This window comes from Camelus dromedarius, chromosome 16 (genome assembly GCF_036321535.1).
Source record: "Camelus dromedarius isolate mCamDro1 chromosome 16, mCamDro1.pat, whole genome shotgun sequence".
NCBI lineage: Eukaryota > Metazoa > Chordata > Mammalia > Artiodactyla > Camelidae > Camelus > Camelus dromedarius.
The window spans coordinates 31444828-31472346 of record NC_087451.1 but is presented as its reverse complement, the minus strand read 5'-3'; the positions used below and the strand labels follow the sequence as shown (position 1 = coordinate 31472346).

Genomic DNA, 27519 nt, shown 5'->3' with positions numbered 1-27519 from the left:
AGAGGTCCGCAGGCCTGACCTGAAGCGGCCCCTCCCTCCCACTCCACCTTCCTGTGCCGGGACCAGAGAAGCCTCACCGCCCCAGCTGCTTCCTAAACATTTATTTATAGCTCCGCCAGGTGAGTAGTGGAAGACCGCGGCCCCCGGGTGGGCTCCTCGAGCCCCTCCCCGGGAGGCACGTCCAGGTGCATCTCCAGCCCTGCCGGCAGGTCTGCCTTCTCGCTGGGGCTGGGCAGGAGGGCCATGTTCGGCTGGGAGAGGCGCCCCTCTGAGGAGACGGGCCTGTCTTTCCGCTGCTGAGGAGGAGCTGCGAGACAGGAGGGGCTGAGATGGCGCTGCTCCCCCTTCCCCGCGCCCACCCCAGCTTGTCCAAAGCCCAGGGAAGTTGTGAGCAGCCAGGCTGAGCCGGGGCTTCATGCTGGAGTGGGGCAAGCCCTCCTACAAGCCCCCTAAGCAAAGTGCTTTTGTATCTGAGTTAAAAATAAACAAGCCTACATCAGGGGCCAAGAGCCTGCCTCTTTAGTAACGTTCCCTCTGTTAATACAGGGACTATTTAGGCAGTATTAACACAAATAGGTGCAGGCATTTTCCCTAAGACTACCCACCCTCTCTCTCCTGCTCCCAGAATATTGTAAGTGCCTTTGGAGTAGACAGTATAGGACTGGGGAGAAAAAAGCTAAGTACCCCTAAGGAAACAGTTCTGGGAGCCAGAGCCACACACCTGTGCTGTCTGTCCATTGCTGGATGCTGTCTCCCCTCTGTCACCAGCCCTGGCTCTGGGGCCAGGTGACTTGGCTTTGAATTCCTTGCTGTGTGACCTTGGGCAAGTACTTTGACCTCTCTGTGCCCCAGCTTTCTCAGCCCTCCCTTTTAATGTGTGTGCGTATTAAAATTGGTTCATATGTGTAAAGTTCCTCAGCAGGGCCTGGCTGGTGAGGGACCCTCACTAAAGGCGAGGCAGCGTGACGGCCAGGCGCCTGCTGAGTGCTGGAACTGGAAGGGATGGTAAAGAGCGCCTGGGGCTATTAGCCTGGGCAGGAGCTGGGGGCTCCTGCACCTCCTACAAGCATCTGCAAAGCACTGTGGGTATAAAATGTTCTATGGGAAGAAAGTCAGCACCTTTCTTACACTCTCGTGGGGCCTAACTCTGAGCGGCACTAATCCACCATCCCTTTATAGACAGATGAGGAAATTGGTCTAGAGAAGGGGGAGATGTGCTCAGAGTCATCCAGAAGTGATGCAGCCTCCTGGCTGCAGGCCAGTGTCCCTCTCTGGCGTCCACCTGCGGCTGTACCCGAGGGGGGCCTTTACCCCCTGACTTTCAAGCAGGATTTAGCCCCTCTGGGGAGAGCGGGGACTCCAGGAGAGCCGGAGCACGTGAGCAAGAGGAGGACTTGGGCCTGGAGCCAGAGCTTGGGCAGCAGCCCTGCCCCTATTTCCCCTTCTGTGAAACATGGGCACTCAGAGCATCAGCCTCACAGACCGGGCACCTGTCAAGCCTTCGGTAATGGTGGGTTTTCTGTCCTCCCTTCCATCCCACCCCTCAGCTCCCAGGCCTTCCTCTCTCCAGGGAAATAAAGGTTTACACCAGCCACGGGCAGGAAAGGGGCCGGGCGGGCCAAGGAGGAAAGGCTGGGGGCAGTGGCGGAGCCACCAGAGGGACCCTCCAGCCAGAGAGGAGCTACCTGAGTTGTTGCCAGCCAGCATCTGAGCGCTCTGAGGCCGGGAGGGCAGATGACTGCTGTCACTGAGGGACCGCTGCTGGCGGACATGGGGCCGGGACTGCTTGGCCTTGTGCTTTGTAATTCCTGAGTCTGCCAGGAGACAGCGGAGGGGAGGGTTGGTTCTGGGAGCTCTGTGGGGACCCATGGGGGTGGGGAGAGGGCTGCTGGTCACGGCTGGCCTCAGCTGGCATCCTTCTCTGTCTGAGTTCCTGGATCTACCCCTTAGAAGCCCTTCCTTCACTCATATGTTTGTCCATCTATCCATCCACCCACTCACTTGGAGTCCCGCCCACACACACGAGGCTGTGCCAGGTGCTGGGTGAGTTCTGACCCCGGGTTTACAGGTTGGGAGGGCAGGCAATAGAAAGGTGCACATATGCTTTCAGAGCCGGTGGGAAGTGATCAATGGCACAATTCAGGTACAGCTGCCCGGAGGGAACATTCACTACGTGGATGCAGGGCTCACGAGAGGGCAGTTTTAGTTTGGAAGAATGGGGAGGACTTGGCCTCGGTGATGCTGGGAACAGAGGCTTAGGCAGGAAAACCAGGGTGGCAGCCTGAGGGCGAAGGCTGGCGAGAAAAGATGGGGCCATGACATCCCAGCAAATTGGCTGCGACTGGACAGCTGTTCCCCGCCTGCACCTGCACCTGCACCTGCAAACATGGACCTGGGGGCTTCTGGAAACCAGAACATTTGGAGTCAGGGAATTAGAAGAAAAGGCAGCCAGGATCAGGTGGCCCCAAGAAGTGCCTGGGCCTCCAGGAGCTGGACAGCCCCTGTGAGACCCAAGCAAGTACGCTGAGGGGCCTCTGGGCCAGCTGGACACTCACTCTCTTTGCTGAGGATGCCCGGCAACCTTGTATCCATCCGTCCCTTGTAAATATGTCCATCCAGGCCCAAGATATCCACCTCGTCGTGCTGTGGAGGTGGGCAGGTATCCGTTACCATGTGGTACTCAGTTTCCCTCCCATCCTGCCTTGGCACTGACACCAAACAGTGCTCAGAACCATTGAGGGAGCTCTAGGGGGCACCAGGGCCAAGTGATGGGTGAAGGGGGCCCGCAGTGCCAGAAGTCAGTAACGCCAGGTGGGCGGGTGGCCGGGGTGGCATTCTTCTTCCCAGGAAAGCGTAAGAACCTGAGGCTTTAACTGGGTCTGGTTAAGAAACTGACCCAGGGCCGAGGGCCGAGAAGGTGACTTCTAGTGGTTTTCCCAGAGCCACCTGAGTGTCTATGGTCATGTCAGGGGTCCCTCCCTCGCCACCCTCAGGCAGCGCCCTGACCTTCATGGCGATCTGGACCTCCTCCGGGGGGTACAGGCCCTGCAGTGGGTGCTGTAGGCGGCTGCGGCGGTAGGGGTAGGTGAGCGTGTGGCTGCCCCCGCAGTGCCGGGACACTGGCGAGTAGGTGTGATCGGCCATATCTGGCTGCCTGTGACAAAGATGGCAGAGTCACCAGGAGCAGGTGTGACCTGGGACAGCCCTGGGAAGAGGGTGGCTCTCTCTAGGGTCTCGGGGTCCATGGCTGGAGCGAGGACAGGGCAGAGGGCAGAGGGCAGCGAGCAGGGCGGCCTCCCAGCAGGGCCATCCTGAGGGCCACACGCACTCACACACTTTCTCACATGTGTTCACACACACACAGTCACACACATTCCCGCACAAAGACACATTGCAAGACATGTATTCACACGTTCACATACTCTCACACACATTCTCAAGTACATACACACTCACATACTCTCCCTCACACTCACTCACACACACACACACGCACAACCTGTGTCAGGCTCTCCCGGGCCCGGCCCGGCCACCCACCGTCTGTAGCAGGGGGATCTGAGGCACTGGGCCTGCAGCAGCTCTCGGATCATCTGGCTGCTGGCCTTGACCGAGCCCCCAAAGTGTATCTGCACCTTCTCAATGTCCGTGAGCATCTTGGAGTGCATGCTGTGCAGGCGCCCCACGCTCCGCTCCATCTGAGCCAGGTCACCCCGGGGGAAGGCGGCACTGCCCAGCTTCAGGCTGCGGGCCCAGGGGAGGGGTGAGCCCAGGCTCAACAGAACCCGGCCCCCTCTGTCCTCGCCTTCCAGCAGGACCCTGTAGGGGCAGAACCCCAGGGACCAGGGCCAGACTTTTTGCTGAGGAAGGCTCCTGAGCTGGGAACGTTCAGGAGAGCTGGATGGAGAGAAGCCCAGCTCCTCCAGCTACCACTGGGGCGGGAGGGCTGAGATCGGCCCCGCACCCAGGCCCCGCACCCCTGGCACCCCTGGGGCTCTAAGCACAGTTTGAAAACTGTCCTTTACGCTAAACTCCATCCTTAGGAGGTGGAAGGGCTGCAGGGAGGAGGGCAGGAGTCCCAGGGAGCATGAAACACAACCCCCTATTCAACTATCGAGCTACCCCCTCTCCCTTCCTGCCATGCCTGGATATGAGCAGGGAAAGGGGGGTCTCAGAGGCAATGTCCCACCAGGACCCCCAGCAGGGACCCAAAGGCAGGTGTGACCAGGGCTGCACTCTTCTTCTCCTGGGAGCTCCTTCAGAAAGCGCCCTAGCAGCCCTCCCAGCCGGGAGGAGATGCCCCTGCTCTGGCCCTCCAGACCCCTCCCCTGTGAAGCCCTGCACAGGATGCCCCTGCCCATACCTGCGGCTCTGCTGCCGGACCTGCTCCAATTCAAAGACCGTGTAGGGGCGGACGGAGCGGTGCCCCGGCAGGCCTGGGCCCACGGGAGTCACGGGGATGGCTCTGGGCATGGCCAGGGAGAAGGGAGGGTTGGAATGTGAGAGACCCCGTTGTCCAAGCCCACCACCCACTCCCCACACTCCACCTGCCCACAGAGCCTTTCCACCTGGGACTGAAGGATGAGGGGCAGGAGCAGGCCCGGCAGACGGAGTGGAGTGGACTCGTGAAAGAGGAGAGGACAGGAGTTGGAGGCAGGCAGGGACTAGAGGAGGTGCAGCCCTGCTGTGCCCTCCCCCATTACCGCCACCAGCTGGGGTCACTCACTGTCCAGTCACAGGTGTCTCCAGGGGACGGTCACATGAGAGGCAGTGGAAATGCACCAAGAGCTGCCTGTGAGGGAGGGGATACACTCAGAGGGTGAGTGCCCTGCCCAGAGGATCAGGAATGGGAGAGATGGAGAACCCAGGGGGCTTGGTGTTCTGCAGGCCAGGCAGGCTGGGCACTCAGTGCCCAAGGTGACAGGCTCCAGGCCACCAGAGGCAGATCTGGGCCCTGTTCCCCAGAAACTCACCAGCTCCTAGACACACAGCTTCTGGGCACACATCCAGCACTGACCTGTCCAACCCCAAAGCTAGCAGGGTTCCCAAGAGCCCCCAGAGATGTGCTGCATAAGCCTTAGGGGCCCTCTGGCGGCCACAAATGGAAATCCTGGGACTCAAGCTGCCAGGCCCCGGGGAGTGCCCTCAGCTCTGGGAACTGTGATCCCCCCCCCCCAGCTGTGCCCAGAGAACCTTCCGCCTCCCTCCCTTCCCTCTCTCCACTGTAGTTTGATCTGGCCTGAGCTTGAAGACTTTTCAGGCTCTAAAACTCCTCCTGTGGGACAGTCTGAAGCAGGATCAGCCATTCTTTGGGAGCAAACCACGTCCTGGCCGGAGCTGCTCTTCTGGGGACCCTCCCGCCCACCGCCCATTGCCTGCCCTCACCCCGTCTGGGCCTCACCTCCTCATGGCAGCTGCCTCGTCTGCCTGGTAGAGTGGAGAGCGCTCTTTGAGCTGCTGTCGCAATGACTTCCACCGATCCTCCAGTGCCTGCTTCACTGGGTCCAGCTCCAGGCGGTCCAGCTGCAGGAGGGGACCAGGGACCGGGGAAGCTCTGAGAAAGCAGGTGGGGGTCTGCAGGACCTGGAGGAGGTGGTGTTGTCCCAACCCAGGGGGCCCTGGAGGCTCCTCCTGGTCCTCACCTTGCTGTCCATCTCCCCCAGGAGCTTGTCCAGCATCTTCTGCCAGTCCTGCTCCTGCCCGCTCATCTTGGCCACCAGCCCCTGCATCATGTGGTTCAGCTGCTCCGTGGTGGCATCAAACTGGACACGGCTCACTTTGGCTGCCAGGGCACTCTTGTCGGCTTTCTGCCCGGAGAGAGGACGAGGCGCCCCCACGGGATGGGAGAGAGTCATGGAGGGACCCCACTCCCCACAGTGGCAACCCCGACACTGGGCACACATCCTCCTTGGGCTCCCCTCCTCTCCTGGCCTCTTGAAGAATGAGCAGTGAGACCTCCCTGGGACACAGGTGGCTTCTCAGGCCTGGCCTTACCATGTCAATCTCCATCTCCAGGTGTTCCCGGTTGGCCTTCTCCCTCTCCAGCTTCTCCAGACCCTGGTACAACACCTGGGGGGCCGAGGGAGCAGAGGATGAGGAGCAAGGACCTGGGGGCGTGCCTCAGCCTTGCCCCTGCTGCCCTGCCAGGCCTCACGTCAATGTCCTTCTGCTTCTGCTGATGGTCCTTGATGAGGCTGCTGGTGGTGACAGTGAGTTTCTCACAGTCGCCCTGCACCTGCAGGATGGCGCTCTGGATGTGGCCCAGCAGCTCTTCATCCTGTGGCAGGAAGGACAAAGGCAGGCTCCCTAGGGCACTCTCAGGGGTGTTGTTGCCCCTGGAAAGTCAGCCCTTAAAGCATCACCCGGCAGACAGGCCAACTTTGGACCACATCCTGGCTCTCCTCAGGGGCCTCCACAATTTCCCAGTGACAGTGGAGAGGCTCTCTGCCCTTCCCCCAGTCCACCCAACCGGACACCTCCCCATGGACCAGACTCGAGGGACCTGGTACACCAGTAGGGGTGATGCGTAGAGGTGGTCCTGAGGCCCAGGAGTGGTGAGCTGCCCCAGGGCCCCTAGGAGTTGGGGTGTGGGCTACAGTCTCCCCACCTGCCCTGAGCTGAATCTGAATTCTGGAATCCCAGAGGCAGGACTCAGGCCTGCCCTTTGGAGGGGAATCAGGATGAGGTCCACGAGACCAGTGGGAAGCTGGGGGCAATGAATTCTAAAGCTCGGCCAGCATCCCTGAAGCACGTGAACGGCACTGCCAGCCCTCAGGCAGCCATGCTGTCCCTGCCCATGGAGCCAGCTCTTCCGCTTGGTCCCCTGTCCCCAGAGCCAGCTCTGTGGCTGCCCTCGCTGTGACCCTAGGGAGAAACCAGGCACTTTTGTGTGGTCACGAAAGGGCTCCACCATGGAAAAGTGGCCCTGAGGCCCAAACACCCCACCCCTGGGGACTCCACCAGCAGCTCCCCGATCCACGGGCCGTGAGCGGCTGTGCAGATGGGAGGCGAGCGGCATCACCTGGCTCTGCAGCTTGGACTTCTTGGAGGGTCGGGAGGCAACCAGGTTGTTGACCATGTCCTGGAGCTGCTCGTAGCGCTGCACCAGCGTGCTGACCTGGTGGCTCAGGTCCAGGCTGCAGGCTGGGCAGGCGGCCTCAGGGTCAATCTGGCCAGGTGCCAGGAGTGTTGGGGCCTTTTGAGGGGCCATGCTCATAGACAGCAGTGTGGAGGACGAGGTCAGCATGCTCTCGATGATTGCCCTGAGCTTGTCTAACTGTGCAGGCAAGAGGGCAGGAGTGGGGCAATGAGCAAGGCACAGCCACACTGCGTCCGCACTGTCACCGCTAGCATGTGCCTTCTGCCCCTGGCCAGCCATGATCCAGGCAGTCACCGCAGCCTCTGTGCCTCTTGGGGTATGCAGCCCATCAGGGTCCTCGATGTCCACCCATTAAATGGTAAACAGAACCCCAGGGAGTGTAGTACTAATGCTGACATCAGCGCTTGCAGGAAGGAGGCTTCCGGACCTTCCTCCAGCCGCCAGCCCATCCGTGCCATGTGAGAAACGTCCCTAGCTAAATCCTAGAGTGGTGATGTCCATTAGTCAGTCCATAAAGACCTAGAGGACCCTGATGACATGCAGGCCCTGCTCCTGGCCGTGGGGACATGAGGAGTGGGTTCACACACACTCTGTCCCCATCTAGCATGTAAATAACAATAAGAGAAAGTGATTTTCTCACATTATGTACAAAACTTTAAAAATGGATTAAAGACCTAAATGTAAGATCAGAAACCATAAAACTCAAAGAAAACATAGGCAGAACACATTTCGATATAAATCGTAGCGATAGGTTTTTTTGGATGTGTCTCCTAAGGCAAAGGAAACAAAAGCAAAAATAAACAAATGAGACCTAATTAAACTTAAAAGCTTTTGTGCAGCAAAGGAAACCATTGACAAAAAAGAAAAGACAACCTACTGAATGGGAGAAAATATTTGCCCATGATATGACTGACCGGGGTAAATACTCAAAATATATAAACAGCTCATACAATTCAATATCAAAAACACAAACAACCTGATTTAAAAATGGGCAGAAGACCTGAACAGACATTTTTCTAAAGAAGATATACAGATGGCCAACAGGCACGTGAAAAGATGCTCAATACTGCTAATTATTAGAGAAATGTAAATCAAAACCACAGTCAGATATCACCTCACACCAGTCAGAATAGCCATCATCAAAAAGTCTACAAATAACAAATGTCGACAAGTTTGTAGAGAAGAGGGAACCCTAGCACGCTATTAGTGGGAATGTAAAATGTGAATTATGGAAAACAATATGGAGGTTCCCCAAAAAACTCAAAATAGAATTATCATCCAGCAATTCTACTCCTGGGTGTAATCTGAAGAAAATGAAAACACTAATTCAAAAAGATACATACACCCCAATGTTCACAGCAGCATTATTTACAGTAGCCAAGACATGGAAGCAGTCTAAGCTTCGAACCACAGATGAATGGATAAAGAAAATTGGGTGTATATACGCAATAGAATATTACTCAGCCATAAAAAACAATGAAATTCTGCCATTTGCCACAATGTGAATGGACCAAGAGGGTATTATGCTTAGTGAAATAAGTCAGAGAAAGACAAATGCTGTATGTTGTCACGTATAGGCAGACTCTAAACAATAAAACAAATCAGCGAATATAACAAAACAGACTCACAGGTATAGAGCACAGTGGTTAACAGTGGGGAGAGGGAAAGGAGGAGGGGCATTATAGGGGTAGGGGATTATGAGGTATGCACTACTTTATATAAAATTAGTGAGCTACAGGATGTATTGTACAGCACAGGGAAATATAGCCATTATTTTATAATAACTTTAAATAGAGTATAATCTATACAAATATTGAATCACTATGTTGTACACTTTAAACTAATATAATATTGCAAATCAACTGCACTTTAATAAAAAGGAAAGCATGTCATAAATGCTACTACTACCACCACTGGGGGCATGGGTCTCATGGTCTGGGTGAGAATAAACTCCTTCCATTGGCCCTTCTGCTCTTTTCTGGATCCCATGGTCCCTGTTTATCCCCATAAATGATTAGTCCTGGGCAGACACTGGACTGGCCAAAGTGATGTGTTTCCTGGCTCAGAGAGGGGGGCTGAGCCAACTTCAGGCCCCCTTTCTTGGAAGTGTGTGACACTGCAGGGACTGGGGCAGCCACTTAGGACCGTGTGTGAGAGATAAGAAAGCTGACTGAGCGGGGAGGGCATAGCTCAGTGGTAGAGCGTGCGCCTAGTAAGCATGAGGTCCTGGGTTCAAACCCCAGTACCTGCATTCAAACAAATAAAGAAATACAACCTAATTACCCCCTTCCCTCCTACAAAAAGTATACAGTGCCATATGTCCATTACGTCTCAATAAAACTGGAAGGGAAAAATTAAAAAAAAAAAAGAAAGAAAGCTGATTGAGAGATTGCAAAAGGGAAGAGGAATGTGGGCGTATTTGAGAGAGCTGGATAAGGAAAGGGACACAGAGGCAAAGATAAACACAAAAGAGGACTCAGACAGACAGACAGCTAGCGGCCCGGGCCAGACTGCCCCCTTGGCCTGGAAATTCCACTTTCCCCAATTTCCTGTACTTGTATGTACTTTCAACCAAGCTCCCTTTTGCCTGAGCTCAGCAAGACTCTTGCCACAGAACAGCCTACACTCTTCTGAAGAGTGGGCCCCTCTGGGTCCAGTAGCTTTTCCTCTCTGACCCTTCTGCGAACCCTCAGAGGGCTGTTCCTCGTCCAGACACTCCTCACCGGGAACATTCTGGGGTGACCAAGGATAGCACCACTCAAGACTTAAAGGCAGACACTATCAAGGCAGTGAAAAGACAACCCAGAGAATGGGAGAAAATATTTGCAAATTATGTATCAAGTAAGAGTCAAGTATGCCCACCATCCACAGCCAGTTCTGAGGAAGGCCCCAGCCCCTATGGCTGAAGAGTGTGGAATCCTCACCTGATCCTGCAGGTAAAGGGAGGCTTCGGAGACTGAATGTTCCATGCTGACCTTGCCCCGCTCTTGGCTCTCCCTCAGCTCTGCCAGCTCCTTCTCAATGTCAGCCACAGTGACCCTGCATGCAAGAGAGCTGGTCGGGCCCCACCACCAACCCAGGGGCCTGGGCCCCACAGGGCAGCGCCCTGGCCGTCAGGGATGGAGGATGGAGGCTGGGGCTCTTGCACGCCCCCCTCCAGCAGGCTCTGTCTAAGGAGTCCAAGGTCCTGCCTGTCCTGGAGGTGGGTGCCCAGTGTGCTGGCCTGAGAGGGTGAGACCTAGGCTCTTCGGGGTTTTAGCAAATGCTCTGAAGCCTCCAACTAGGGACAGAGTCTAAGGAGCTTTTTTTTTTTTTTTTTTTTTTTTTGGCTCTTCCAAGCCCGGGTGCTGAGCTGTTTTCAGAACCTGGGAAACTTCCACCGGCAACTTGAACTAGCTATGGACAACATGGGGAGCAGACATGATCCGGGTCAAAGACAGGGGTCAGTTCCGGGATGAGTGAACCAAAAGCTGCTGTCACCCACTTGGCTGAGAACATGGGATGCCGGGACACAGCTGCACTTGGCAGGGGGGTTTTACCTGAGGATCCCCAGCTGCAGGCTCAGCTGGCCAGCTTTCACCTCCTTCCCTATTTCTTGCTTCCCATCACCTTCCAGGATTCTGTTCATCCGGTCCAACTACAAACCCAATGGAAAAGGAGGGTCAAGCAGGCTTGAAATCTCTGCTTTCTTAAGGTACCTCTGCAGCTCAAGCAAGCCCCTTGCCCCACCGGCTAATCCTAATCCAATCCTCTGACAAAACCCAAGGCCCCTTCCTGACATCCATCCATCCATCCATCCCACAGAGATAGATAACTGGCATTATGAGAATGACTGGAGATCTAGCAGGGCCTCACTGTGACTGCTGGTCCCAGACTGTCCCACAAACTTGGCTCCAAGGCCACTCCAGTGACAGTGGGTTTTAGTGGAAATGGCCACATGTAATGAAAGGAGCTTGGGCCTCCTTGTTGGCTCAACTGAATTTGAACAGCTTTGAATATTAGGTTTTGGATCCAGGAAATGAACACGATGACACCTAAGGTGCATTCCCCATCTGAGGGGATTTTAAAGATCCAGTGAGATAACAGTGTAAGTGAAAGGGCTGTGTAATCCATCAAAATACAAATGGAAAGTGGGATTGTTGGCACTCAAAGGCCAAATAGGCAGACCCTCCCTTACTTTTGCTTTTTCCTGCTGAATTTCTTTGGTCAAGGTCTTTAAAGTCTTCAGCTGTTCCAGCAGGTCAGCGGGTATGGTCTTCTTGACTATGGAGAACAGTGGCCTTAGCATCAGAAGGGTGAGATTTCCAGTGGGCTCCCAATCCCCAGGGCAAGGGGACAACTTACCCTCAATTTTCACCCAACTCTTATTATTCTCTGGAGCTAGAGTTGTGAATGTGCAAAGGTTAAGTTGAATTTTTCAACATTCTCTCTCCCTGCCCAACCCAATATGACTGTTTTCCCTGCCCCAACATTTTCCCAGCTGCTCTCCAGAGTGACAAAGACCCCTTCACGCCTACTGGTTTAATTGTTTCTTTTGGACCCTGAAGTCTTGGGGAGAACCCAGAATGGCTAATAATGAAAGTGCTGTTTTCAGGGACTCAGGCAGAGGCCCAGCTGCCAGGAGCTAAGGCCAGGGGGCGAGGACGAAATCAACTAAGGAGGACAATGGCCGCTCCTCCGGGCACGTGGCACCCACCCATCAGGGACAGCAGGTACTGGATCTTCTCCAAGTCGGTTTGGCCGGCTTGTTCCTCATCCAGATCCTTCATGTTCTCCTTTAGCTCCATATAGAGGCCTATAAGCTCTCCCATCAGACGAAACGTTTCCACCGCCATGGGGAAGCTCGGAGCCAGTTTATCCAGTGAATCGTGTCTCTCACTCTGAATATCACTCCTATCTGATGAGCCTTGGTGGAAATAGTCAAGGGACTGTGTGCTCCTGAGATAGGGGGCCTGCTGGGTTGGGGAAGTCTGAACAGAAACTGGAGGTCTGCTTGAGTCATATGTTTGATCTGGATTCAAATCTACCTGGACATGCTGATCTATACCCTGGTACCCTGGGCCACGCTGATGTGGTGCAGATGTTTCTAAACGCCCCTGATCCTGCTGTGCAGATCCCACACCTGTGCTTGACGGTGCTGGGCCAGGCTGGTCTGGGTCAGGATGCATCAAACCTTGTCGGTAAGTCTCTGTTGGTACCAAACCCTCTTGGTCTCTAGCTGGTGATGCCAAGCCTTGACTCTTTGACAGGAGTGGTGACACCTGGCTATACTGATCTCTGCCAGGAGGTAGCATACCATGCTGGTATGGGTATGGTGATATAAAACTTCGACGATCTGCATGAGATGTTGAAAAACCATGAAGCTCTGTGCCTAGTGGTGTCAAGCCTTGATCTATACCAGGTTGCCTCAACCAATGCTGTTCTATTACAGGTTGAACCCAACCACGCTGATCGATACCAGGCTGCATGAAACCACGTGGATAGGCACCGGGTTGGACCAAACCACGTGGATAGGCACCAGGCTGCACTAAACTAGACATATATGCACTAGGCTGTGCCAGACCTGGTGGAAGCAAGCTAGGCATAGATACACCAGGTTGAAAAAAGCTCTGTGGACCTGTACCAGGCTGTAACAAATCATGCTGATCCACTCCAGATTGCACGTGACCTGCATCAGGTTGCACCAGACCAGGCTGACCTGCACCAGCTTGCACCAAACCAGGCTGACCTGCACCAGGCTGCACCAAACCAGGCTGACCTGCACCAGCTTGCACCAAACCAGGCTGACCTGCACCAGGCTGCACCAAACCAGGCTGACCTGCACCAGGTTGCACCAAACCAGGCTGACCTGCACCAGGCTGCACCAAACCAGGCTGATCTACACCAGGCTGTACCAAACCATGCTGATACATTCCAGGCTGCACCAAACCAGGCTGACCCGCACCAGGCTGACCTGCACCAGGCAGCACCAAACCAGGCTGACCTGCACCAGACTGCACCAAACCATGCTGATACGTTCCAGGCTGACCTGCACCAATCTGCACCAAACCAGGCTGACCCGCACCAGGCTGCACCAAACCAGGCTGACCTGCACCAGGCAGCACCAAACCAGGCTGACCCGCACCAGACTGCACCAAACCATGCTGATACGTTCCAGGCTGACCCGCACCAGGCTGCACCAAACCAGGCTGACCCGCACCAGGCTGCACCAAACCAGGCTGACCCGCACCAGGCTGCACCAAACCAGGCTGACCTGCACCAGGCAGCACCAAACCAGGCTGACCCGCACCAGGCTGCACCAAACCAGGCTGACCCGCACCAGGCTGCACCAAACCAGGCTGACCCGCACCAGGCTGACCTGCACCAGGCTGACCCGCACCAGGCTGACCTGCACCAGGCAGCACCAAACCAGGCTGACCTGCACCAGGCTGCACCAAACCAGGCTGACCCGCACCATACTGCACCAAACCATGCTGATACGTTCCAGGCTGACCTGCACCAGGCAGCACCAAACCAGGCTGACCTGCACCAGGCTGCACCAAACCAGGCTGACCTGCACCAGGCTGCACCAAACCAGGCTGACCTACACCAGCTTGCACCAAACCAGGCTGACCTGCACCAGGCTGCACCAAACCAGGCTTCACCAAACCAGGCTGATCTACACCTGGTTGCACCAAACCAGGCTGACCTACACCAGGCTGCACCAAACCAGGCCGATCTGCACCAGGCTGCACCAAACCAGGCTGATCTGCACCAGGCTGCACAAAATCAGGCTGACCTACACCGGCTTGCACCAAAGCAGGCTGACCTGCACCAACTTGCACCAAAGCAGGCTGACCCGCACCAGGTTGCACCAAACCAGGCTGACCTGCACCTGGTTGCACCAAACCAGGCTGACCTACACCAGGCTGCACCAAACCAGGCCGATCTGCACCAGGCTGCACCAAACCAGGCTGATCTGCACCAGGCTGCACAAAATCAGGCTGACCTACACCGGCTTGCACCAAAGCAGGCTGACCTGCACCAACTTGCACCAAAGCAGGCTGACCCGCACCAGGTTGCACCAAACCAGGCTGACCTGCACCAGGATGCAACAAACCAGGCTGACCTGCACCAGGCTGCACAAAATCAGGCTGACCTGCACCAGGCTGCACCAAACCAGGCTGACCTGCACCAGGCTGTATGAAGCCAGATGTTTCCAAATTGGGCTGTACAAAACCTTGCTGATCTGCAGCAACTTTTATCAAACCAGGTGACACCAATCCTTGCTGATCCATGCGCTGTAATACAAATCCATGCTGATCGATGCCAAGAGGCACATATCCATGCTCATCCATGCCAAGTGGTACCATACCAGTCTCATCCATGCCAGGCTGTTTCAGACCACGTTGTTCTGTGCCAGGAAGTATCACACCAGGCTTATATGTGCGAAGTGGGACTGTACCAGGCTGATCTGTACTAGGTAGTTCTAATCCTTGCTGATCTCTGCCAGGGACCAATGGTGGTACTATATCACTCTGAACCATGCCAGGTAGTACCAATTCCTGCTCATCCATTCTGGGTGGCACCACTCCAAGCTGACCCACATTGAAGGGTACCACCCCATGTGGATAAATGCTAGGATGTCGAGATGCAAGCTGATCCACGCCAAGTGGTCCGAATCCATACTGCTCTGGGCTGGCATAGACCTGACCCTGGCTAACATACGCTCGCCCGTGCTGATCCAGGTACAAGTGATGATGCCGATCTCTGGCCAAGGAGGCTGAGGATACGTCCTGATGAAATGGGCCAAGGTGTGCCTCTCGTTCCTCTCTTCGCAGATGTGCTAAGCCATCCTGCTCCCTAGTCCCGCGATGATCTGACTCTGCTCTGAATTGGGACACAGAGGGGTGATGGGGTTTGGCCAGGCCAGCTTCATCACGGGCCCTTGAGTGCTGATCTCTACTAAGAGACCCAGTAGCAGAGGGACCTCTGCTTCGTTCCCTGCCAGTAACCCTATCAGAGGGGTATTCTATGATGCTGGTTCCTGATAAGGTCTTATCTGTGCTGAAACCACTGGCAGACTCCATAGTCCGGTCAATACTGGGATGCTTGGTGAAGGCTCCACTTGGAATTGTATCATTTGATGTTATGGAAGCCTGTGCTTTGTGCTTAGGAAGTCCATTTGATGACTCTGAGACCTGGTGGAGGAAGAGGAAAGAAATCAGTAACTATAAGTAAAAAGTACTCATCAGAAGAGTTGGAGGGAAGAGAATCTGGAGTATCTGACGAAGATGATTTAGAGCTCTTGGAAAAAAATACCATCTTGTCCCCCAAACTAAACTGGACACACAAAGGCTGACATGGACATTCTTGAAGGATAGTTCTCCAGAGTTTTGAGAATCTGCACATTTGTAAATGGCATAATAATATGTGATTTCCCTCATAAAAGACAGGGGGAAACCTACAAAATAAAAGTGATCCACTCCAACACTCACTGAGTCTGCAAATAAAGGACATGAGGAATTTAAGTTGAAAATATAAAGTCCACCCCGTCAATGACCCATTGCTGATGGTAGATGTATACCCTGCAGGGCAAGTAAACCATATGTTGAGAAATATAAAGCACAAACCCAGAAAGTCCACAGACGGGGATTTTCTGTATGAACTCTCACAAAAGGATATATATGAAAGACAGAGTCTGCGTCATTATTTATGAAAATTGATTATCAGTAGGAGACCGACATATTTATGGTACATTCATACATTAGAAAACTAAGAATCTCTTAAAAAAAAACCAAACAGATGCATTATTCCCATTTCCAGCCCAAATGGAGTAATTGGGCTGGAATTCAGCCAGTTCCAGTTGGGACTGGGATTGGATTTACCCTCCTGTCTGTAACAACAACAACAACAACCCAAAAGCAACAACTATGAAACAGTGGCTTTCTAGACACTGGGTACCAGCTAATGAAGGCTAGCAATCCCTGCAGGAAGGGGAGACAAAATATGGCAGCTCTACTGTTGTGTCGGCTTCCTGACCTGACAGTTCCCAGGCTGTAGTGCAGGGAGGGGACTCGAGGAGGGCCCAGCAGGCTCCCTGTGTGGGGGGACACAAAGATGAGAATCAGGGAGAAAGGAGCAGCACGCAGAGACAACTCAGCAGACCCACAGAGAGTCTCCCTTGGGTATTCAGCATAGAAATGACCAACATGTACGTGTGAGAAAACTACCCAGACTGGGGAAAGAACCATCTGCAAGGCTGGAGGGAACAGTGCCCAGACTCTCATGGGGCTGGGAACAGAGCCTGTTTCTACCAGCTCGTTTGGAGAAACTCATCACTCGGGGCAGAGGACTCAGAAAGATGCTGCCTTAGAACTAGAGGATAATCAGCCCTACACTGAACACGGCTACGGACCACTAAGAAAACTCAAAAAATATACAGTAAAAGATACAAGGGAATTAAAATGGTACACCAGCATACACGTATTTAACACAAAAGAAGACGATAATAAAGGGACAAAAAAGAGAAGGCATCTAGAAACCAAATTGTGACATGGAAGATGTAAACTCGATCAGTAATTAAACACTCCAATTGGAAGGCAGAGGTCAGCAGAATGGATTTAAAACCATGATCCAGGAGGCCTGAAGTTTCCTCTCTGGGCCTGGAGGCACATGGGGCTCCGTCCATGGACTGGGCAGCCAAGGAGGAGAGCACAGTGGGAGCGCCAGTGTCTGTGACCCCAGTGGCAGCCGTGGTGCTGACCCAGCACATATTCACCTTAAAGAGGAAGACAGGGCAGAAGACCAAATCATCGACACGGCTGTATCCAATCCCTGCATCTCTGGATGTTGCTTGCCACCTGTGTTGCTCTTCTAGGACAAATTCAAGAACAGAGGTACTCACAGTAGCTTAAGGAAGACGGGATAACCAAGAAATGATGAGTCATCATCAGAATTTCAGAAAAGTTCAGTTCATATAAAGAACCCTACAAGAGCAGCAGAAATTATGTGTGGTCTTAACCACAGGAGGAGCTGGCGAACTTCAGACAATGACAGACTTTGATATGACACTAAGTGGGTTTTCCCAGGAAGGGAAGATGCCCAGCATGTCATAACGTTATTGACACCTGGAAACTGGCTACAGATCACAATGTCGAAAAAAGTTACTGCAACTAAAGAGAAAGTATTATGCTGTAGAAATAGATTCTGTTCTTACTGTCGAAGAGAAATGTCTTCACGTAGTAGAATGGCAATCTAAGGATCACGTAGCTTGCCGTCGCACAGCTTTACTAAAAGCTTAGCTTAAAGAAATTGAGGCAGAATGTGATGTTATACTCAAGGAAAGATTTAACAATGTCTTCGATAAGCACCCAAACCACAGTCTTCCTCTGTTCATATTTCCGGCTGGTATCGGTGATGTACTAAAGGAAGTTATCCGTCAAGCTGGTGTGTATTCTCCAAATGTCAAAGTAGTGTCCAACTTCATGGATTTTGATGAAAATGGGGGTATACTCAAAGGACTTAAAGGAGACCTAATTCATGACTTTAAGAAACATGATGGTGACTTGACAGAATATTTCAATCAACTAAAAGATAAGAACATAATTCTGCTGGGAGACCCTCAAGGAGGCTAAAGAATAAGAGACAGAATAGCCAGCATTACAGGGGGAGGGTATAGTTCAAATGGCAGAGCACGGGCTTAGCATGCATGAGGTCCTGGGTTCAATTCCCAGTTCCTCCATTAAAATAAAAAAGGAAAAAAAAAAAACTAATAAATAAATAGACCCAATAACCACCTCCCCTCCCTACACCAAAACTAAATAAGTAAAAGAATAGCCAACATGGAACACATCAGAGGGGATGAGATTTAGAAAGCCATGGACTTAAACAATATTGTTTTAAAAAAGATGAGTCATGGGAGATAGCTAAGTCTATCTTACACAGATTTTATAAGCAGGCATTCTTCAAGAAGATTTCTCTCCTCTGGATGTAATTGATACCAGAACTGCTCATCTGTTCATCTTGCCGAAAGACTCTAATTTATAGTATATTCTTGCTCCTGACATTTTCCCTTTACACTACTGAAGTATTTTAAGACATTTTGGATCCATGAACTAACTGAAAGCTTCTTTTTCTCCACCCCTCTCTCTCAATATACCCCTCACCATATTTTTTTAACAGGTGAAAAAAAATCTTAAGCCAGAATTTGAAAGACAACTCCTTACTTTTCCCAAGTGGTTTTTGTAGTGGTTTATGTTATCACAAAATTGTTGAGGAGTCTTCATACACTGGCAAAGTTTGTAGAAGGTTGAAAAGAAGTTTTATGAAGTGATAAAATAAAATGCATGATTTTAAGTCCTGCCCTTTTTTTGTAGTTTGGTTGAATTGTGTTGATGGTAAACATCTCCTGAAACTGTGGTACACATGGTTACTTTGTTTTGGGAAAAATCATTATTTTCCAGAAAATATTGGTACTTGGTGTTTCAAAAAAATGTTGGTATCCACATGTCACTAATCATTACAAAATGTTCTATATTAAAACACTGATAATAAACATGAAATGAAAAGCAAAAGAAAGAAAGAAAGAAAGAAAGAAAGAAAGAAAGAAAGAAAGAAAGAAAGAAAGAAAGAAAGAAACAAAGAAAGAAAGGAAGAAAGAAAGAGAAAGAAACTACACATAATCAAACTGTATGCTGTCTATGAGAGACATCCTGATTTAAGGGGAAAAAACAGGTAGAAAGTAAAAGGATAGAAAAAGATAACCATGCAAACAGCAACTGAAAGAGGGCTGGAGTGACTGTACTGAAATCAGACAAATTAGACTGTTAAGACAAAATTATCACTAGAGACAAAAGACGTTTTATACTGATGAAAGAATCAACTCATTAGGAAGACTTAACAATTGAAAAATATATATGAACCTAGCAACAGAGCCCTAATATACATGAAGAAAACCTGCCAGACTTAAAGGGACAAACAGCTACTCCAACAGTAATAGCTGCAGACTTCAGTACCCGCTGTCAATAAGGGGCGGGACAAACAGGCAGAAGACCAACAAGGAAGTAGACTTGAACTACACTATAAACCAACTAGGTCAGCAAAAGCAGAGGGCAAATAAAAGTGTTCCCAGACATATGAAAGCTGAAATCATTCATGCACAGCAGACCCACACTACAGGAAATGTTAAATGAAATCCTTGAGGCAGACACAAAATGATACCAATGGAAATCTGCATTTACACAAAGGAATGAAGATTACTGGAAATGGTAATGACATGGACAGATGTATAAGATGCTTGTCTTATTATTCAAATCTCTCTAAAAGGAAACTGACCAAGCAAAAATAAAAACAATGTACTGCAGGTTTATAACACATGTAAAAGTAAAAGGCATGGCAACGGTAGCATAAAGCAGGAGTTGGCAAATTATCACCCCTGAGCCAAATCCAGCCCATCACTGGTTTTTAATAAGTTTTATCTGAACGCAGATCCACTCATTCATTTATGCATTGTTCTTGGTTGACTTCACATCATAACAGCAGAGCTGAGTACTTGTGACAAAGACCGTCATCACTCATAAAACCTAAAATATTTACCTGGCTCTTTCAGAAAAGTTTGCTGCTCCCAGGAATAAAGGCACCTGGAAGTATATTATTGTAAAATTCTTATACTATTTGTGAAGTGGTTTAATATCACTGGAAGGCTAATTGTGATAATCTAAAGATATATAAATTTATAAATCCTGAAGTAACCACTAAAATAACAAAGAGTTTTAGCTAATACACCAACAAAAGAAGTTTACAAAAAAAACCTCAAATAATTCAAAAGAGGCAGAAAAAGAGGGAAAAAGGAACAAGAAGAAGATGGGATAAAGAGAACACTAATCTCAAGATGGCAGACTCAACCCTAACTATATCAATGATCGTATTAAATGTAAATAATCTAGAGAGCCTGATTAAAAGGCAGAGATTGTCAGATTTGTTAAATAAGTAAGACCCAACTGTATGCTGCTTATAATAAACACACATTATTTAGAGACACATAAATTGGTAAAAACTAAAGAGAATGGAAAAAGATATACTGTGGTCAAACCTATGAAAGAAAAAAAAAAGCTGGAATCACTATACTAATATCGGACAAAGTAGACTTCAGAACTAAGATTACTACTAGGGATTTAAAAAGCTTATTTCCTAATATAAAGAAATCAATTCATCAAGAGGACATAACAACCCTAAATGTTTATGCACCTAATAACAGCGCTTTCAAAATACGTAAAGCAAAACCTGATAGAACTGCAAGGAGACATGAATAAAACCACAATTATAGTCAGACATTTCAATACCCTTCTCTCAATAATAGATAGAAGCAAGCAGGAAGTCAGCAAGAATGTTGTATCAATTTTCTGGAGCTGCCATAACAAAGTACCACAAACTGGGTTACTTAAATGACAGAAGTGTATTCTCTCACAGTTCTGGAGGCTAAAAGTCTGAAATCAAGGTGTCAGTAGGGTTGGTTCCTCCTGAGGCTGTGAAGGAGAATCTGTCCCATGCTCTCTCCTAGCTTCTGGTAGCCTCAGGCCTGTAGATGGCATTCTCCCTATGCTTTCATATTGTTTTCTCCCTGTCTGTCTGTCTCTCTGTCCAAATTTCCCCTTCTTATAAGGACACAGTCATACTGGATTAGAGTCTACCATAATGACCTCATCTTAATCATCTGCAGACTCTATTTCCAAATAAGGTCATGTTCACAGGTACTGGGGGTTAGAACTTCAACATCTTTTGGGTTGGGGTTGGGGAGACACAGCTTAACCCTAAGAAGACACATCATTTTCAATTGCACACAAAATGTTTACCACAATAGACCATATGTTGGGACATAAAATATGCATCTATAAATTCAAAAGGATTCAAGTTGTACAAATTATGTTCTCTAACTGTAGTGGAATTAAATTAAAAATCAGTGACACAAAGATCCCTGAAAACCCCCCAAATATTTAGAAACAAAATAACAGACTTCTAAGTAAATCATGGATTAAAAAAGAAATCAAAAGCGACATAGAAAGTATCTTGAAATATATACCATAATTTGTGGGATGCTGTTGGAGCAATACTTAGGGAAGTATTTACAGCACTGAATGCCAATCCTGGGAGAAAGGAAGGTCATATCAATGGCCTCAGCTTGCCCCTTAAGCAACTAGCAAAAGGAGAGCAAATTAAATCCTAAGCAAGCAGAAGGAAGGAAACAGTAAAGATGAAAGTGGAAAGCAGTGGACAGAAATCAGAGAAAATCAAGGAAACCAAAAGCTAGGCATTTAAGTAGGTCAATATAATTGATAAACCTCTAGACAAACTGATCAGGAATAAAAAAGAAAAGACACAAATTACCAACATGAGGAATGTCACCCGGGAAATGTGAATTAAAACAGGATCCCACTACATGCTTATTAGAATGGCCAAAATCTGGAACACCGACAACACCAAATGCTGGCAAGGATGTGAAGCAACAGGAACTCTCATTCATTCCCATGGGATGGGAATGCAAAATGATACAGCCACTTCAAAAGACAGTTTAGGTTTCTTACAAAAAGTAAACATACCCTTACCACAATCCAGCAATCATGGTCCTTGGTATTTACCCAAAGGAATTGCAAATTTATGCCCCCAAACCTGCACGTGAATGTTTACAGAAGCTTTATTCATAACTGCCAAAACTTGAAAGCAACCAAGGTGTCCTTCAGTGGGTGAATGGATAAACAATTTGTGGTGCATCCAGGCAATGGACAATTACTTGGCGCTGAAGAGAAATGAGCTATCAAGTCATGAAAGGACACAGAGGAATCTTAAATGCATGTTACTAAGTGAGAAGTCAATCTGGAAAAGGTTACGTGCTGTTTGGTTCCAAGAATATGACATTCTGGAAAAGGCAAAACTATGGAGACACTGAAAAGATCAGGGGTTGCCAGGGGTTGGAGGGACGGAGGGATGAAGAGGCAGAGCCCAGAGGATTTTTTAGGGCTGTGAAGCTACTGTGTGTGATACCGTAGTGACGGACACACGTGATTATACATTTGTCCAGACCCATAGATTGCACAGCGCCAGAGTGGACCTTAATGTGAACTATGGGCTTCGGGGGGTATGATGTGTCCCTGCTGGTTCATCAGCTCTAACAAATGTCCTGCTCTTGTAGGGGACATTGATAGTGGGGGAGGCTGTGCATGTTGGGGGGCAGGGGGTGTATGAGAAATCTCTGTACCTTCTGCTCAGTTTTGCTGTGAATCCAAAACTGTTCTAAAAAAACAAAGTCTATTTAAAAAATATGAACATAAAAAGTCAATTTTTAAATATGGGGGGAAAAAACTCAGGCTTCTCCATAAATCAGCTAGCCATGGCCCCAGTGCCCTCTCGTTTGGGTATATTTAATGCTAACTGGAGGCTGTGTCGGCACCCCCGTGACAATCATTTTTAGTCAGGATCCAAGTTCCAGTGATCATAATCTTAAATGTCATCTGCAATTTGGTCCAAATCCCCTGGCCAGCATCAATTGTTAGGGGATTCCCTGGCCAAGGTGAGGCTGGCAACCACCCCACTGGTGGTGCATTCTCACTGGCCACTGGGATTAGAACGTGGTTATCTTTGGGGACCATTATTCACTTTAGCACAGTGCCTAAAACCAAAGCTATGGTTTCACAGAACAAACACTTTGAAATCCTAGAAAAATGGTTGGGTCTTCCTGGTTAAGGAAGTCATTCATTCTTTCTGACCATTAGAAGTACCAGGAGGAGGATGAGGAGAAGGAAGAGGCGGGGGGAGGAAGAGGAGGAGAAGTGGGAGCAGCAGCAGCGGCATCCCTGGGTGTGTGAACAAAGGTGTGAGGAACTGCCCTGTCGGCTGCCAGAACGTGTGCTTGGAAGCAAGCAGTCCATACCCTCTCACACGCTCAAGTCCTGCGACAGGCATCTTGCACACGAGTTCTGAGCTCCTGTAACTGTAGCTGCTCCAGGGACAGATGCAGCCTCCATCCTCACGTCTGGTTCTCCCAGTATGGAATTTTACTCCTCTGTGCTCACCACTCCCCCAGTCCCCTGTACTCACTGTCCCCCCTTCCAGCCTGGCTCTCACTTATGATGCAGGCGGACGGTGCGCCTCACAGTTGCCTTAGTTACCACCACCAACACACACGCACAAATGAGGCTCAAGTGTGTTGTATTTTTGCAACTTGAGATAGTGTGACTCTCCACTGCTTTCATTATGGTCCGTGTAAGGGCTGAAATTTTCATTACCTGCTGCCCTGCTTCTCAAAAATTGTTTAATTACTTATATATATTCTCATCTGCTTCAGGGGATGTTCATGATTATGAGAAACTGTCGGAACCCTGACACTTCCCTGTCTCTGGAGAAGTGAAAATGTCTAGAGGTGCTGATGTCTACGTTATGCATAGGTCTTAAGGGTGTCAGTACCCAGATAATAACGGCATGCCCCCAGATGGCCACTTGGTGGCGCCAAAGGGCTCGCTCTCTTCTGCCTGCGCGTCTGTACATGCATGTGAACATTTTTTGAGTGACCCAGATACACAAAGCCACTGGAAGAGGAATGTCAACACCAAAAGGGCAGCTGATCCTTGCCCTGAATAAAAATACCTGTTTTATTCAGATGAATGACGCTTGGGGATTGGAAGACTATTTAGTTAACCTGTGTACAGAATAGCATGCACCTGGTGTGTACAAGTCAGTGTCAGCAAAAAGCTCCCTGAAGAGGTTTTATTTCCAGGGTTGGTCACCTCTGACCACTAAGAATGAAGGGACTTGTGCATTTCAGGACAGACTGTTGAGGAACTTTGAAAAGCTATGAAAGCCAATCAAAACTACACTCAGATACTGTTTTCAATCTAACCTACTGGCCAAACTGAAAACAAGTGAGTGCCAACAGACAGTGCCGGTGGGGATATTGAGAAGCAAGCTCTCTCCTACGTTGCTGGTGGGGGGGTCCAAATTGGAAACACACTCATGGAAGGCAATTTGGCAAATGCTAGCCAAAGCACAGGTGTGCATTCTGTTTCTAGGAATTTATCTTACAAAGCATAGTTTGTTACAAGATTGGAGAAAAACATTAAAAGTATCCCTAATAGAAAACTTGTGAAATAGATGACAAATAGCCACATAAAGGAATACTATGCAGCCATAAAAGGGAGAGGTTCGGGGGCCCCCCCCAAGACCACTACTGCCAGCCCCTGCCCACTTTGTTCACCATTTGTGAGCCCTTCCAGCCGTCAGTAATCGCCTGCTCCAGCTCTTCCCAGGTGACCATGGTGGCATCTTCTGAAGCAGGCATCATACTCAGCTTCCGGGTGATTAATTCCTGATGGTGATAGACCACACACATGCACATGCACATGCACACACACACACACCAAACACACAACACACACACATAAGCACACACCTAGTTTAATCCTAGGAAGATTTAGGAACAGTTTAGGATTGGGTGGGTCCTTCCACAGCCTCAAGAAGTCACTGTCCTTCAAGTAACCAGTGAGTCTTGGGTGACTGGTTTCCTGTCCCATGTGAGCCCCGGATGGACCACTGGGTAGGGATGGAAAGAATTTTCCCTCATTCCAGGGGCAGCACCCCAAGAAGCAGAGGGCATATAACACCCTGCCCTGGAGGGAGGCAGACACCTGGGGTGGGAGTCTGGATGAGCCCTGAGAGAGATGGTCAGGCTATGGGGAACCATTCTCCCCCACCCCTAGACCCCCGCCTCCGGAGGGCCCTTTCCCACAGAACCAGCTGAAATTACCAGGAGTTCGTCCTGGTCTCTAGTTATCTTCTCCAGTTCGTCAATCCGTTGGAGCATTTTCTGGAAAAAAGAGTTCAGAGATTGAGAATCAAAGCAGCCCCTCCTGTGGCCCCTACACATACACGAACACACACAAGGGAGAAGAGGAAAGGGGGTACGTGGATCTTAGAGGAGCAGAGGGCAAAGAGAAGGCTCGTGAGCCCAACTCCCCGTTCTCTTTCTGGCCAACAAGAGGAAGAGAAGTGGAGGGTGCTGAGCTGGTACCGGGGAACAGAATGCCGAGAGCAGTGATGATGCAGGGATGGGAGCGGGAGCATTTCTTTGGTCCTGGGATGCATTTCTTACAGCCCACTAGGGAGACATCCCAGCACTGCTGAATGAGGCTGACCTTGACTCTCAAGAACAAAAATGACTGGGTACTTCAAGGCGTCTGAATGCCTGTGTTGTTTAAAGAGAGAAGTACCTCAAAAAACCCAAAGCGAATTGCGGAAACTTAAGTGGCTCCTTACATAACTTCTGCAAACCTCCAGAATCTATGAACCTAAAGGTAAAACAAGCTTTTAGTCTACAACCCCTAACTTAAAAACACTACACTCTAGAAAAGCGTCCCAGAGCAAAAATGAGACCTGCTAGGGTCTAAAAACCTGAGTTGAGGTGGGCACCTGGGATCTGTGAGGGTCCCCTCCAGGGCCTTGGCCGCCGCCTCCTCTGAGCTTTTCTTCTCCCTCAAGTCTCTCTTCTCAGCCTCTCCCTAATTGCGCCTCCTTTTTTTCCAGCTCTAATCCCCTACTTGGGCCTCTTATGGGCCTGAAACAGGAGCATTGCCTGGTAGCTCCTGGAATTGACACGCTTCAGGTCTCTCCTGTGCGTTGGAAAATGCTTACGCTGAGGGATTTGTGCTTCTCCCTCCGAGGAAACAAAGATCCAAGTGAGAGGGGTGCTGCCTGCCCGGGCTGTGGATGAGGGAATGGGTGTGGTGACTAAGAACCCTCTCCATCCCAGCCCCCTCCTCCTGGACTGAGCTCTGTCTCTCAACACCCACCACCTTATTTCTTTATTCTAGTTTGAAGGGAATTCACTCAAAGACTATTCTGAGTTGTCAGCCCCTCTCTGGGTCGGTTCAGGATGCTTGGGTGTCGGACAAGTGACAGGTGAGCCTCTGTGTAAATGGGGATAGGGGGCGGAGACAGAGGAAGGAGGCTGTGGAGGGGAGGGAGGGCTACCCACCTCCCCAAGGTGGGATCCCCACCACCCTCACCTCAGGTTGCAACTCGGGGAACTCCTTCGCCTTTTTTTGGGCTTCCTTCAGGATTTTCATGTCTTCCATGACTTCTTGGAGCAGCTCCATGCCCTGCAAGGTAGAGCATGGGCCCTGTGGGACCCGCGGTCAGTGCCTCCCTGCTCCCGCCTCCTCCCTGGTGCACCTTTGGGGCTCAGCTCCAGGGGCAGGAGAGAGCAGCCTGGAGGCGGCAGACAGCCCACCCAGGCCCCGCGTGCCCACCTGGGGGACTGGCTGGCTGTCCTTCCTGGTTTTCGTGGCCTCTTTTTTTGCCTTTCCCTGCATCAGCAAGGCCATCTCCTTCGCCTCCAGCCAGTCCCGGGCGTTCTCATCCAGCGTGCCTGCCTGACCGGTGAGGTGCTGCACGTGGGCCACAATGGCCTGCACCTGGCTCCCCATGGTCTTGAGCTGCCGGCTGAGATCATGGACCTGCCCACCCAGGTCCTTCACCTGGCTCTCCAGCGCCTGCGGCTGCGCCCTGCCCACACTGCTCCTGCGTCTCTCTTTGGGCACAGCTAGCTTGGAAGTGCTGCTTGGGGGCCCAGCGGACTCCAAGGAGCTGCTCTGCTCCGGCAACAGGGACTGGAAGTCGATCCGCACTTTCTCTAGGTTGAGGTTCTTCAGCATGGCCACGATGAGCGTGTGCAGGGCCGTGAAGTTGACGGCGCCCACCTCCGGGGTGCCGATGGCAAGGTCGGCCAGCTCCCGGAGGGAGACCGAGGGGGCTGCCGTCGCAGGCAGCATCGTGCCCTCTTTGGGGCCGTCCTGGGCCCCTCACTGCTCGCCACGCCTCTGGGGCTTTTCTGGGCCCCTGTAAGGTCCTGGGGCGCCCCCTGCCCCTGGGTCCAGCCACGCCGAGCACCAGTCACGGCCTGGAGCCCGCCTGAAGGATGGAGAGGAAGCGCCCGGCCACCGGGCTTCCCACTCTTCGACCCTGGGAAACGGCACCCGTCTCCCGGGAGGCGTCCGGGCACCGCCCAAGCCTCTGCCGTCTGACCTCCGATCTCCAGTCTTCGGTCTCGAGCCTTGGACTGCCCTCGCCTGGCGCCGGGTCTCGGCCGGCCGACGTTTAGAACGGGGTGCGCAGCGCCGTTCGCTGCCCGGTTGTGGTGGGGCCCCCTGCGCGCCCCGTGGATTCCGCGGAAGAACGCGCCCGCGGAGAGCCGGCCCCCGCGCGGAGGCGGGAAGTCAGGGCCTTGCAGGGACTCCCCGTACTTGAAGCCATCCCAAACACGAGAACGTGACCTAAATGCCGGGGAAGCCTTGGCCGTACCCCAAGGCGCCACCCCTTTTTGTTCTTAGTAGATGCTTCCCCAGACCGACTGCAATGTGGGGGGCGGGGGCAAGGCATTCGTACCAGGAACACATCAC

At 51.0% G+C, this 27519-nt stretch overlaps 1 protein-coding gene and 1 pseudogene across 3 annotated transcripts; one reads left to right on the top strand and one right to left on the bottom strand.

The window, feature by feature from the left end:
• Positions 1 to 94: 94 nt before the first annotated feature.
• Positions 95 to 27365, bottom strand: QRICH2 (glutamine rich 2). Of its 3 annotated transcripts, none has more exons than XM_064495504.1 (19): positions 26371 to 27365; positions 26128 to 26220; positions 24870 to 24929; positions 11793 to 15276; positions 11274 to 11359; positions 10636 to 10733; positions 10021 to 10135; positions 7019 to 7273; positions 6152 to 6274; positions 5992 to 6066; positions 5640 to 5804; positions 5399 to 5520; positions 4724 to 4789; positions 4361 to 4462; positions 3538 to 3741; positions 3007 to 3154; positions 2556 to 2643; positions 1686 to 1814; positions 95 to 307 (listed from the first exon to the last, which is right to left on the bottom strand). In XM_064495504.1, exons 1-19 carry the CDS (start codon positions 26890 to 26892, stop codon positions 105 to 107), a joined length of 6138 nt encoding a protein of 2045 aa, XP_064351574.1. In that variant the 5' UTR covers positions 26893 to 27365; the 3' UTR covers positions 95 to 104. The 3 variants fall into 3 exon arrangements, 2 of the variants coding, with proteins under 2 accessions (XP_064351574.1, XP_064351575.1); XR_010384554.1 differs by having other exon boundaries at positions 232 to 307; positions 3633 to 3741; XM_064495505.1 differs by lacking the exon at positions 1686 to 1814.
• On the top strand, positions 17128 to 17712 carry LOC135323173 (cytosolic 5'-nucleotidase 3A-like; annotated as a pseudogene).
• Positions 27366 to 27519: the final 154 nt, after the last annotated feature.